This window comes from Mastigoproctus giganteus, chromosome 9 (assembly GCF_048544385.1).
Source record: "Mastigoproctus giganteus isolate SK-2022 chromosome 9, ASM4854438v1, whole genome shotgun sequence".
NCBI lineage: Eukaryota > Metazoa > Arthropoda > Arachnida > Uropygi > Thelyphonidae > Mastigoproctus > Mastigoproctus giganteus.
In genome coordinates this window covers 195,819,364-195,833,265 of record NC_143583.1, presented here as the reverse complement: position 1 = coordinate 195,833,265, position 13,902 = coordinate 195,819,364, and the positions used below count along the sequence as shown (strand labels likewise).

At 37.1% G+C, this 13,902-nt stretch overlaps 1 protein-coding gene across 1 annotated transcript in view; it reads left to right on the top strand.

Annotated features, from left to right (window-relative positions):
- Positions 1–13,902, top strand: part of Tdh (L-threonine dehydrogenase) — a 156,653-nt gene that overhangs the window by 91,306 nt on the left and 51,445 nt on the right. Inside the window, exon 5 of the mRNA XM_090380883.1 lies at positions 2,770–3,092. Coding sequence (XP_090237009.1) covers positions 2,770–3,092 — 323 coding nt within the window. The remainder of the gene's footprint in view (positions 1–2,769; positions 3,093–13,902) is intronic.

Genomic DNA, 13,902 nt, shown 5'->3' with positions numbered 1-13,902 from the left:
CAATCCCAAAGAATTAGAGGAAAATCTTAATCAGTTATGCACAGTTAGTAAGGATTTAGGACTAAAGATGAATATGGCTAAAACAAAAGTAATGATGAACAAGTATGCCACAGAAAGGGAAATAATGATTGAAGGAGCAGTAATTGAAAAGGTGGAGTCATATACTTATCTGGGACAAGTTATTAGCTGTAATAATGATAAATGGCTGGAAGTCAAGAGAAGAATAAATTTTGGATGGATAGCATTCAGGAAATATAGTCATATACTGAAGAACAATATCCCAGTTTGTCTGAAACGTAAAATACTGAACCATTGTATACTCCCCACCATGACTTATGGAAGTGAAACTTCGGCACTCACCAAAAGAATGGAAGAGAAACTGAGAACTACACAACGTAGAATGGAACAAATTGTATTGGGAATCAGACTGTTAGATAAGAAGAGAAACACATGGATTAGGCAGCAAACTCAAGTAAAGGACATTCTTATCAAAACTAAAGAACTAAAATGGTCTTGGGCAGGACACATAGCTCGAAGACATGATGACAGATGGACTAAGAAAATAACAGAATGGTAGCCAAGAGGAGCTAGAAGAAAACCTGGAAGACAAAGGTGGAGATGGATAGATGAAATTCATGAGTTTGTGGGTAGTAAATGGATGACCAGTGCTCAAAACAGAAGGAAATGGAAAGTTGCTGGAGAAGCCTTCATCCTGCAGTGGATTGAAAATGGCTGATGATGATGAACAGCAGTTTTTAAAGGGTAATGGATGCCCCTAATGGATGATATTATCTGATTAAAAGCAATATTGGTTAATCTAGGTTGACTACATGGACAAATGTATTTTTTTTTTTTTATTTCAAGCAGTCAGCATCAGTGGAGGGGCAGTAGCATCCCCAGAATCTCAACTGAAAAAACATAATGCAAAGTGTTGAAGCTATTTCAAATTTTGTATTTAACATGCATTGGGGTAGCCTCTCCCACCACCCCCCATTGGGCTCACACTGCCTATCTAATAGGGGCTTAATATACAAGTGATGTTTTTTTGTTTCCATATAGGAGTTTTTTTATGAATATACCACTTGGCTGCTCATTTGGATTCAATTACATCTGTTCACTATGTGACGTAAGGTTGCTAATAGGGCTATCTGATAATGAAACCAACCAGTTCCAAAACTGGTCACAGTTAGTGCCTTGAGTTTTTAATGGAAAATGGATTCACTTAATGAGGATGTTATCTGATTAAAAGAAGCTGTAATAGTTACTTTAGGTTGTCTAATATAGTCATATAGTAAGTAATATATATATCCCCAGATGATAGACTGAAAAACATAATGCTGAGTAGTGTTATTTATGTGCCTCTTTCAAAAGTTAGCAAAAATGTTTTCTCTTCCTTATCTGGGTTTTTGAATTGAATTGCTGACTTGAGAAATTTTTTCATCTGATGTCAAGTTAGTTGGTGTTAAGAGAGGTCCATGAGGGTGTTCCCCACTAGGAAATTGGTTTTTAACATTACAGGGTAATGGATGCACCTAATGGATGATATCTGATTAAAAGCAATATTGGTTAATTTAGGTTGACTACATGGATAAATGTGTGGTTTTTTTTTTTTTTTTTTTTAATTCCAAGGCGTCAAGCATTAGAACTGTCAATGCCTTGATATCATGGGTTTCCTTTGCACTAATTTAAAAACAATTCAACACAATCCCTTTCTTAAGCTAGGCTTGATGTGTCAGAGTGGTCAAACTAAAGTGCAATAATATAGGCATTTGGGTTGATTGTGGTTCAAGCCCTGTATAACCAATAAAGACATTTGAATTTCATGATGATATTCGTTGTCCAAAATTATTAATTATAAGGTTTTCTGATTTGTATGGTCATGTATTAGTATAAACAGAAGTAAATGAGATGCTATACCAAACAGAGATTTATCATTGCATTAAAATCCAAGATAGAGTAGTAATGCAGAATTCAGAAAAATTATCCATTTCCTTGAGCTACTTGCACAACTTCTAATACATATTACAATGAAGCAGTGTATGAATGCTCTGAATGTTATGTTATTTGGTTTTTAGGAGCATTAGCAACTAAGGCCATATTGCTCCGGGATATGCGGTGGTCATTCCCTGAATGACCTTTCCGCATCCTCCGTATTTGGTGGTGACGGGCTCGAACCCTGGTCTAATCAAGAAGCGTGTGCTACGCACTGCTGCTCCTTCCCACCTGGCTACGGAGGCGCCATGCTCTGAATGAAATCCCGTATCAGGTATAAACTGACCAAAGTAATTCTTGGAAGCGGTCAGGATGTGATGATTACACCTACAATTTTCCATTATGTAGTAGATTATATATATATATATAAAGTTCTCATTCAAAATTGATAACCTAATAATTTAAAAATTTGTATTCAGGGAAATCAATTCTTAAAACGTTGACTTCCATCAGCAGTCTTTCTTTTCTGGCATCTGTAGCTGTCATAGTTGTTGCAGCTGTATAATCAGTAGATCATTCTGATCTCTTTCTGTTCATTCCTAAGATCATCTTATTCAAATCCTGACTTTTTATATCCAATTATCATTATCAAATTACCTTAAAGAAGTTTTGTTTCTTATATGGAGGCATTACATGTAGAATAATATGGTATTAAGCTAGAATTATCAGAGCCTGTTTATTTGTTAAAAAAAATTTTCTCTTAAACAAATAAATTAAATATAGTTTTAATTTCTGAATATTTTTTTTCAGTATTCTCTTTATATAAATCCTTTTTAGGGCCTTACATCTATGCTGACATTTTGGATTTCAAGAACCTCCAAGAGATTGTTGTTAATCATCGTATTGATTGGCTTGTCCACTTTAGTGCCTTGTTAAGTGCTGTAGGTGAAAGCAATGTTTCCCTAGCCATGAGAGTAAATGTGGAGGGCCTCCATAATGTCATGGAATTAGCTAAACAATATCGACTTAAAATATTTGTACCCAGTACTATTGGTGCCTTTGGTCCTGATTCTCCAAGAAATCCAACACCTGATTTGTGTGTACAACGTCCTAGAACAATCTATGGAGTTTCAAAAGTTCATGCAGAACTTCTAGGAGAGGTAAGACAGTTGTTAACCATTTTTTTAACTTTTCTGCAAGATCATTCATGATCTTTCTTCAGTGCAGTATTCAATGTGAAGATGACAGATTTTCAGAAGAAACTAATTAGCCTGTTGAAATAATTTATGGATGGTATTAAAATGAATTGCTTGAATAACAGAATCTCTTTGAATGTCTGACCTATATAATAATGCCTTCTAATTAGTTGGTATTAAATTTTCCTAAGAGATTTCAATCTTTCATTAATTGCATTTTGTTCTGCATTTCATAAAAATTAATATACAAAAAGATGGGAAAAGCATTACAGGATTTGAAAAGAAGGCATTTTTATACTAGTGCTTTCTGTCATACCACTTACTGAAAGGTAAATTTCTTTGTAGAAGGGCCTCTTCCCCCTCCCACCCAACTCCTCTCTGCAAATATTCTCTTCTGAGATAATATTAATATCAAATTTCTGTTCTATTTCATTTAAGAGTTAGAAAATTTGCTGTCCTGTAATAATAATTAGAATTAGTTTTTTTATTGTATCTTTTGCATTGATTTACTTTTGCTCATAAATAAATTGAAGTGATTAAAACTACTAGGAATATCAAAAGAGATTAAAAGTATGCAGATAAATCTGAAATTAGGTTTTAATACTAGAACTAATTATTTATTTAAAATAAATAAATAATCCTTGGCATTTATTGACAGTTTTCAGCAATTCTAGCAAGGAAGTTTTACTAGCATCCAGGAAGAAAATCTCATTAATCACTAGAAAAATTATAATATAGAACTATATTCTTCCAACTCATATATTAATGATCTTGGTAAAACACCTCCCACCATTACCAACATGCTCCATTCAATTCCTCCTATGATCTTCCGTCAAAAGGATGTCAGAAGGATTTTGACGAATCTTGATGTTAAGAAAGCTCCAGGTCCTGATAGCGGGAGTATTTCTCCACTTGTTCTCAAAACCTGTGCTCCTGAACTTAATCCTGTTCTTTGCCACCTTTTTTCACTTTCCTATTCCAAAGGTGTTTTTCCTTCTGATTGGAAATTTGCTCACATCCAGCCAGTTCCTAAAAAGGGTGAAAATTCCTCCCATCCAATTATTGTCCTATTGCAATTACTTCTACTCTTTCTAATGTAATGGAGAAATCAATTAACTGCCAACTCTTAAACTACCTAGAAACCTTCCATATGATCAACGATTGCCAGTATGGATTCCATCAGTGTCGATCCACTGGTGATATTTTGGCTTATGTTACCCATTTATGGACATTTCAATTGAAAAGTTCTGTGAAACACAAGCAGTTGCTCTTGACATCTCAAAGGCTTTTGATCATGTTTGGCATAAAGGTCTTCTAAACAAGCTTCCATCTTATGGTTTGCCAACTGTTTTTTGTAATTGGTTATCTAGTTTTCTCTCTGATTGCTCACTGAGGGTGATGGTAGATGGCTCTCTGTCTTCTAACTTCTTCACTAATGCCGGTGTCCCCCCAAGGTTCAGTTCTTTCCCCCACTCTTTTCCCCTTGTATATTAATGACCTTCTTCCATTGACTGCAAATCCTATCCATAGTTTTGCCGATCATAGCACATTGCATTCGACTTTCCATTTTGAGAATTCTTGCTCTGCTCAATCAGCTTCAACTTCTTGAATATCTGCTACCAATTCCCTAAGTGCCGATCTCCACGTAATTCTCCAGTGGGGCAATGACAACTTCATTGATTTCAATCCTTCTAAAACTCAGTCTCGTCTTATATCTCGCAAAAAGGATTCTTCTGTTCCTATGCTTATCTTTGGTGACACTCCGATTTCTAGGCAAAATGATATACAGTGGATTCCGGTTATTTGGGCCACCGGTTAATCGGGGCAGCCGTTTATTTGGGGCAAATCTTAAAAAACAGAAACCAATCGAGAAAATAGCCAGGGTTTACTTCGCTTAATTGGGACAGCATGCTGTTTAATCAGGGCAGGAGATCGCAGCACTGGAGATAACCCTACGATTGTCTCCGACGGTACCATGTGGTTCGGTCAAAATTCTGGAGGTCACAACCATAAAACAATAAAAACAATTAGCAGTCACCTGTTTATTGGGCTTTTCTGTTAGTGAAATCTATCATACACGGACAGTAAACTCGATCTTATTGAATTTGCGATAATACCGACAGCTGGAATTCTGTGGGTTATTTTGGTGAAATGTGTTTACACTTCCATGAAATCTTCAATCATATAAAAAAATTAATTTTCAGATTTTCTCTTCATTCCTATTTTTAAAGCTTTGTAACTCGTTACTCCATTCTCACTTGCGCATATCGTGTTGCTTGCAATTTGTGTGTGCCGTGTTCTTTGTTATTGATTGCTTATCTTTTTACTGTTTTGAATTTTAATCCCCACCCACAAATGTCAGTGAACAGAAATGTCAACTAGTTCGTGTGTACATATTAATTATTCCGATTATCACGTATATTCGTCCGATTATCATGTATCATTTATTTTTTTTAATTGGTAAGGTAATAAAGGGTAAATTTGTGCTTAATATATCTTTGCTTTTATAGCCTGTGGATAATGTTCCTTCTGTTTTCACTAATTAGAATTCAATTCACAAACGTGATCACAATGACCAGCACTTACTGCACATCATATAGTGAACGGTACTTTACTATGTTGAGTTTGTCGTAACTTGATTTGATTGTACAGTGAACCAATTGTAAGGGGGGTACATTATATTTTTAACTATTTATGTGAAACTTCGGATAATTGGGGCAGCCGCTTAATCGGGCTAAAATGCACTAGACCCGATGTGTCCCAAATAACCGGAATGGACTGTATCTCTTTTGGGGATTACCCTGACTTCTAATCTCTCTTGGCATAAGCACATTACAAATATTGCTTCCTCTGCATATAAAAAACTTGGTTTTCTCTTTTGCTCTCAGCGTTACTTTTCTTCCAAACAGCTGTTCACTCTGTACAAATCGCAAATCCGCCCTACTATGGAATATTGTTCCCACATCTGGGGCAGTGCCCCCAAAACCACTCTCAGGTTTCTAGATTCCATTCAGAAGAGGACAGTTAGGTTAATTAATGATTCTTCTCTGACAGAGTCTCTCCACTCGCTGTCTCATAGACATACTGTTTCTGCTGCATGCCTTTTCTACAGATACTTCCATGGGTACTGTTCTTCTGAATTGGCTTCTATAATTCCCTCTCTCTCTCTCTCTCTCTCTCTCTCTCTTTCAAAACAGTCCGAACACGTGCTGCCACCAGCCAACATCCATTTACTGTCCAACTTCAAACTCACAGAACCAACTTTTCATCTTCCTCGTTTATTCATTCAACTGCCGTTTTCTGGAACAACCTTCCTTCATTCGTATTTCCTGAGAATTACAGTGTACAGAAGTTAAAATCTAATGTCAACAAATATCTTCTTTCATCTTCTCAACCTCCAACCCAAGCTCAGTACTAAGTACTATAGGTTCTAATACTTCTCGTGTTTGGGGTTTTCATAAAAAAAAAAGAAATATATTATTTTCTCTCTAATACATAGTGGGTCACTTTTGACTTGCATGACATGATAGGCTTCACCTTCCTGGATGTACTTTCTAGTAACTTCTGATAGGTGTCAGCCAGAATTTGCCTTCATTCCTCCAACAAAGTAGGAGCCTAATCCAGCAGTCCGTTTCATCCCACCATTGTTCATTGAGGTTGAGATCTAGGCTCTGAGCTGACCAGTTATGTATTACTCTTATTTATTGACATGTAATATTATTCTAATACTGACAGGACCTATTTCCATACTACTGTCATAGTATAGTTATTGCATTGATTGTCCAAAACATTTAAGTAGGTCATGGACTTCATAGTTTCAGGCACTATCACACAGACTAAGTCTAAATCAGTTAACAGTCTCATACCATCAGACCACCTCCACCAAACTTTATGATTCAAGTGATACAGTCCTGCAGGATGGTGCTGTCTTGGCACTCTTCCCACCCAAACATGTTCATTGAAATGAAATTTGTGTAATGTGATTCATCACTATATAGCACCTGACATTTTGAATTCTATGAACGTTAAGAACAATATACTCGAAATGCTATTTTGCATTGGCGACAGAGATGTTTAGCTTATGTGCAACTTTCTATTGATGGTTGGCTTACTGATGAATATTACTGTGGCATTTTGGATATGCATCATGATGTTTTCCACAAACCTGACTCAAGCACTCTGCTCTCTTTACAGTTCATTGAGCATGTTCTGTGAGTTTGTCAGGCTTTCTTTCATTGAGGTATCACTTACAGTCTTCCTTCTTTGAATATCATCTGCCACTTTTGGGAGGTTTAGTTTGGGAAGTTAAATTTTCCTGTTTCAGTTGCATGCAAAGAAAGGTTACTTCTGTGGCATCTAAACACAACCTATACTGGATTTTAATGCACAGGCAGACCCATGAGATTTATATTGGTTGTTTGATGAGCTGATACACACGCATAGGGAATGTTCTGGCACAATATACAATATTTGTGGATTGGTGTCGGAATACATCTGTGATGACCCCAGACACACAGAGGGTATTGGGAACTATAATTACTATCATGTATGGTTTGAAGGTTGAGAAGACAAAAAAATATCCATTGATGCTCACATTGGACTTGAATTTCTGTTGATTATAATTTTCAGGGAATTCATACCAAGGAAGGTTGTTTCAGAGAACAGAGGTAGAAGAGATAAATGAGGAAGAGGAAAAAAAGTTAATTGGCGAGTTTGGAGTTGAATTGTTGTTGATTAGTTAAGCCATGTGTTCAAGCTAATTTTGGAAGAAAAGAGATTTTAAGAGAAAAGAGATCCAAAAGAGGATTCAGATTAGAAGTCTATAACAAAGAAGATCATGGACTTATGCATAGTTAAACTTGTAAAGTGGAAGGAATCGTATAATGATTAATTAGGACAAAATGAGAGATGGTGGTTAATCCAACTGATAGAGATATTCTCAGGAAAAAAGAAAGCAGGACTTGGAAGAAATTAGACAACTTATATTTGTAAAATGAACTAGGAAGATCTTGGATTTCTCAGTTAAGTTTATTCCATTAGTTTGACTCACAATGAATTAATATAAATAAGGTAAGAGTGTGTTTGGAGGAAATTCTGGAACATAAACATAAGAAATTAATTAAACTAAAATAAATTAAGTGTTGAAAGCATTTAAATTTCTCATTTCCCATATTACTATAATAATGTTCTATTATTGAATATAATGAAAATTCAAATTTCAAATTTGCACAAGAAATAATTAATAGTTAATTATATAGGAAGGCATTTTTTAATGTAAAATTCAGAGGAATTTAGAACAAGAACAACTGGGTGGGGGCTAAGGCAGTGTGGGATTTTGAACCCTTACTGCTACAAATCTTGTGTATTTAAACTTTGGGGCCTCCAAAAATTGGAGGCACCTTAGGTCTGTGCTTAGTGCATCTATTATACTATTGGGAAAATCGCAAAAATGCTGTGCTTACTTTTTTTGTTTGTCATTTTGATTTTTTTTTTTTTTTTTTTTTTAGGAGCATTAGCAACTAAGGCTATATTGCTGTGGGGATATGCGGTGGTCATTCCCTGATCTTTCCGCATTCTCCGTATTTGGTGGTCACGGGCTCGAACCCCAGTCTAATCAAGAAGCGTGTGCTATGCACTGCTGCTCCTGCCCACCTGGCTACGGAGGCATCACTGTGCTTACAAAATAAAAAAAAACATTAAAAAGTTGTAATACTGTATTTTATTTGTGTGAAATAGAAGAGCTTGAAATTTTACTGTGTCATGTGGTGCCGTCAGAAACTTAGACTGGACTTATTGAAAATGTATAGCATTTGAGTACCCTCACTGGAGGTTGAGATTTTATTTATTTCATATGATGTGATCAATACACGAAGGAACCAGTTTTTTCTTGCTTCCTTCATGTATCGTGGCCAGGATATCCAACCAACTGGTTGGTTTGGCACCATCGTGATATCCAGCCTGAGGCGGGAATTGAACCCGCGACCTTTGGGTTGCCAGGCAGACACTTTACCTACCCTGCTAGCCCGGTCGGCGGAGGTTGAGATGATATATACTAAAGTCTGACATACTCAGAGGCTGATGGAAGGTGGTGATAAGGAAAATCCTGACACCATTGTACTGTCTATAACGTGAATTGCATAAAAGATACGGGGCACAAATTTATTTTGCTTACAGTTTCTTTATGCAGCATCAGTTGTAAGCACAATGTAGGTTACAAAAATTTTAACCAAGGTACTTCAATGGTCATGGAAAAAAAAAAAAAAATGCTTCATACAGTATTTTAGATTTTCTGTCTGATTATCTGATTCTGTATTGATTTATAAAAAAAAAAAAAAGAAAAAAGCTAGGCAAGCCTCATCATTAGCTGTGCATTAAGTTTCTTTGCTATTAATTAAAATATTTTAACTGATGATAAATTCCATCAGACTGAGGCAGTTACTTCACCAGGTCCCATATAGACGAAAAGCCTGTGTAACTGGATGCTGTCTATTATTTTTGCCAGTAAATTGGAAGTTTGCTATAATAAATATAAATGTAGTGAGTAATTCTTTTATAAGAATTGCCCAGTTCACTTACCCTGTACTGCTAAGGCCAGAGAGCTTAGCAGTGAAGGAGTAAAAATACATATGTTAAGCATCAAAGGTAACAGTGGGAGGTGGCACTTATCTTATATTAAAACACAAAAAAAAATTAATTAATAAATAAACATAACAAATAGGCTGATTATAATTTAACTATATAACTTTAGAGGCTTGTAGATAGAAAATGGCAAATCACGGAGCTGAAGTTTAGAATGGATAATAGTCAGGCAGTATGGAAAGGAATAATGCAATAACCAAAAAAAGTTCTGTAAAGTTCCGACAGAGTGAAAAATGGTACTGTGCATTGTGGGAATGAACAGCTATGCAACAATAGTCTTCCGTGCGCAACAGTGCCAAAAGCTTTCCTGAAATCCAAATATATGATATCAAAATTATTTTTTCCTTTGTAACCACATCATAATATCCTATCAAAATTGTCAGACAAGACTTTCCCTGAACAAACCCACGCTGTGTCTGAATTATTGCTGCAGTCTTGTCTAGATGATCCTGCAATGCATCTTTAATCAGTGACTGCATTATTTTGCCCGGAACAGAAGTTAAACTAACTGGTCTGTAATTACTTTGATCCCCCTTTGTGAATTGGGGATACATTTGCACATCTCCAGTCCGTGGGGACCTCCTTTGAGTCCAAGGATGCTCTCATAATTATGGCTAAGGGTTTGCTTAGTTGCTTTGCTGCCTCTTTTAATATAACTGGATAGATCCCATCCACCACAGGTGTCTTTCTTTTGTTTAACTTCAACAATTTCTCTTCCACTTTGCTCTCAGTTATTACAAAATCATTAAGCACCCTGCTACAATTTGATAACCTTCTGCCATTTTCAAACCTTAATAACTCCTCATGTGTGAATGTAGATGCAAAATACTCATTCAGTTTGTTTGCTATATGAGCAGGATCATCAACAGTCGAACCATCGCTATCAAGTGGACCAATCAGATTCATCCCCTTCCTTTTAGAGTTTATATAAGTAAAGAAATCCTTGCTGTTTTTCTTAGCATCTTTTGCCAAAGATTTCTCGTAATCTGCCTTCGCCTGCCTAACCTCCTTTGTGACCTGATTACAGACTAGCTTATGTCTGCCATAGGCTTCTGAGTCGCTTGATAATTTATATGATCCCATGCATTTTTCTTCTCTGTCACGAGTCTCATTAGTTCATTTGATAACCATTTAGGCATAAACCTTGAACAATATTTCTTAATAGGTATGAAACTTTTAGTAGCATCCACGATTAATTCCTTGAATGCTTCCCATTTAGAATTTACTGTTGGTAACATCATCAGTTGCTCCCACTGTACAGAATTTAAAAACTGTCGGAGAGCACTGTACTCACCTTTACGGAAGCAAAAACCCTTTCCTTTACCCCTGATGGTAATTATATCTTTAAGTAAATCCCACATCAGTACACTGTGATCACTGCCACCTAGTGGTTCCTTTATCTGCAAATTCTTAATACACAAATGATCACTGCAGATAACAAGATCAAGAGTATTACCCTCTCTGGTTACCTCTCGAACATGCTGCTGCAGAAAACAATCATCCAATAAATCCACGAAAGTCTTACTAGTGTGTGAGTGACCAACCCACAAGTTCCAGTCAATATCTGGGAACTTAAAATACCCCATTATTAGACATTCTGATTTACTAGCCCACTCTGTTTCTCTCTATAATTGTTCATTGTACTCATTCGAGTCATTAGGTCCATAACACACTCCTACTCTTATTTTTGCTTTCGCAGTGTCACACCAAACTGACTCAATGGTGCACTGTTCATCTGTATCAACTGGATGCACTTCTTTTGATTTTGTTTTTCTTAATTAACAGCATGACACCTCCTCCCTTCCTATCCTGTTCATCCTTTCTGTACACATTGTACTCCCCAAATTCCAGTTCTGCATTCCTTATATTGGTGTGACACCATGTCTCTGCTATCCCAAAAATATCCACCTTTGATGTCTTGACCAACACTTCAAATTCATCAAATTTATTTACTATACTTCTAGCATTTGTATACATGCAAGTATACATGTATCTATCCTTATTATTAGTTACCCTAACACATCCCATATACCCACCTGTTTCACGATGACTGCTCTCAGTCCCTGAAACCCCCAGCACCCCAGGTCACTACTTCTTCTAATAGAAGAATCACCTTCACCTCTGCCTGCGGCTACTTTTAACCTTTTAGACTGTGATTTCCCCTCCCCTCCCCAAGCTAGCAGTTTTCCGACCCACCTAACACTGCCTCGATAGCATCGGCAAATATTCCTGCACCAATTCTATTTAAGTGTATCCCATCCCTATAGAAACAGTCTCTGGCGCTTCCGTAGCCAGTTGGGAAGGAGCAGCAGTGCATAGCACACGCTTCTTGATTAGACCGGAGTTCGAGCCCTTCACCACCAAATACGGAGGATGCGGAAAGGTCATGGAATGACCACTGCATATTCCTGGAGCAATATGGCCTTAGTTGCTAATGCTCCTAAAAACCAAAGAACAACAACAAGTAGTCTTTCCTGTTAACAAGCACAGACCACGATGAAAAAAAATTTTACCCCTCGAGCCTTGCACATTCCCTCCAGGGCCGAATTGATCGACAAGGCTCTCATCATGTATTCCCTCCTATCGTGTCTGGGCAGAATTGCAGACACTTTCAAATTTAACCCTGACTCACGACTTTTTTGTACCTGTACTTGTTAAGTAAATCTGCAGATCTCCTACTCTTAATGTCATTCATGCCAACGTGTACAACAATATCACCTTTTGTGCCCTTAAAAGATGATATATGCTTTACAACGTCATCAACTTTTCCCCTGGCAGACATATCCTGGCCCTGTTCCATCTATCCTTTTTACACAATATATTCCCCATCTCCCTGACAATAGAGTCACCAGTAATAACTAGTGCCTTTGGGACCAGCACATTCTGCCTTGGAGATTGCTGCTGTGTTGCCTGATGCTCAGGAGTGAGCTCTGCCGTTGAGTTGGGCAGCTGAGAGCTTGACGGGCCCCTCATATTAATTTCTTCGAGAGCATCTGCCATCACCTCAAGTTCTCATAGACGCCCAGTAGAATGCTGAGTTGATGCCTAATTTCTAGACACTCTCTGCACCTGGCACAAACAAAGACATCCTCCTTGGCTAGATCATGTTCTGTTCCAGACAGTTCGGCAAACATTTCACAAGTTGCAAATTTTTTTAGGCTGTGATGCATTGGAGAATTGCCCCCCCCCCAGTTCTCCCCCGAGTCACAGCACTCCTGCCACTTTGTGCCCGTTGCTTTGCTGCTCTAGTCTGGGGCATGATATTTTAAATTAATAAGATCAATAAATTTAATTAATTAATTGTCGATACTACACTATCTAATAGAATGCTAAATGCAGTGATGCATATTACGCTATATAATGATACGTTAGAGCTGCTTAGTTACACAATTAAAAATTTGAATTCCCTACTACTCTATACAAAAACAATGGCTGCAAGATTCGAACAAAATAACGGTTTTACATATATTAAGTAGTAAATACAAAAACTCTTTATCTAAATTAAAAATAAAAATAACCAGTGTAACAATAACTATAAGACTACGGATAAAGTACAATATAAAATAACAATTAGGTAAATACAAAGGCAAACATTTATCACTTTTTCGGAGCCTGTAATTCACAGGTATTAGAACCTATAGCACTTAGTACCGCACTTGGGTTGGAGGTTGAGAAGACGAAGAAAGATATTTGTTGACATTGGACTTGAACTTCTGTAGACTGTAATTTTCAAGAAATACATATGAAGGAAGGTTGTTCCAGAAAACAGCAGTTGAATGAATAAACGAGGAAGATGAAAAATTGGTTCTGTGAGTTTGAAGTTGGACAGTAAGTGGATGTTGGCTGGTGGCTGCACGGGTTCAGACTGTTTTGAAAGAGAGAGAGAGCGGGAATTATAGAAGCCAATTCAGAAGAACAGTGCCCATGGAAGTATCTGTAGAAGAGGCCTGCAGCAGAAACAGTATGTCTATGAGACAGTGAGTGGAGAGACTCTGTTAGAGATGAATCATTAGTTAACCTAACTGCCCTATTCTGAATGGAATCAAGGAGCCTGAGAGTGGTTTTGGGGGCACTACCCCAGATGTGGGAACAGTATTCCCTGGTAGGGCGGATTTGCGATTTATACAGAGTGAGC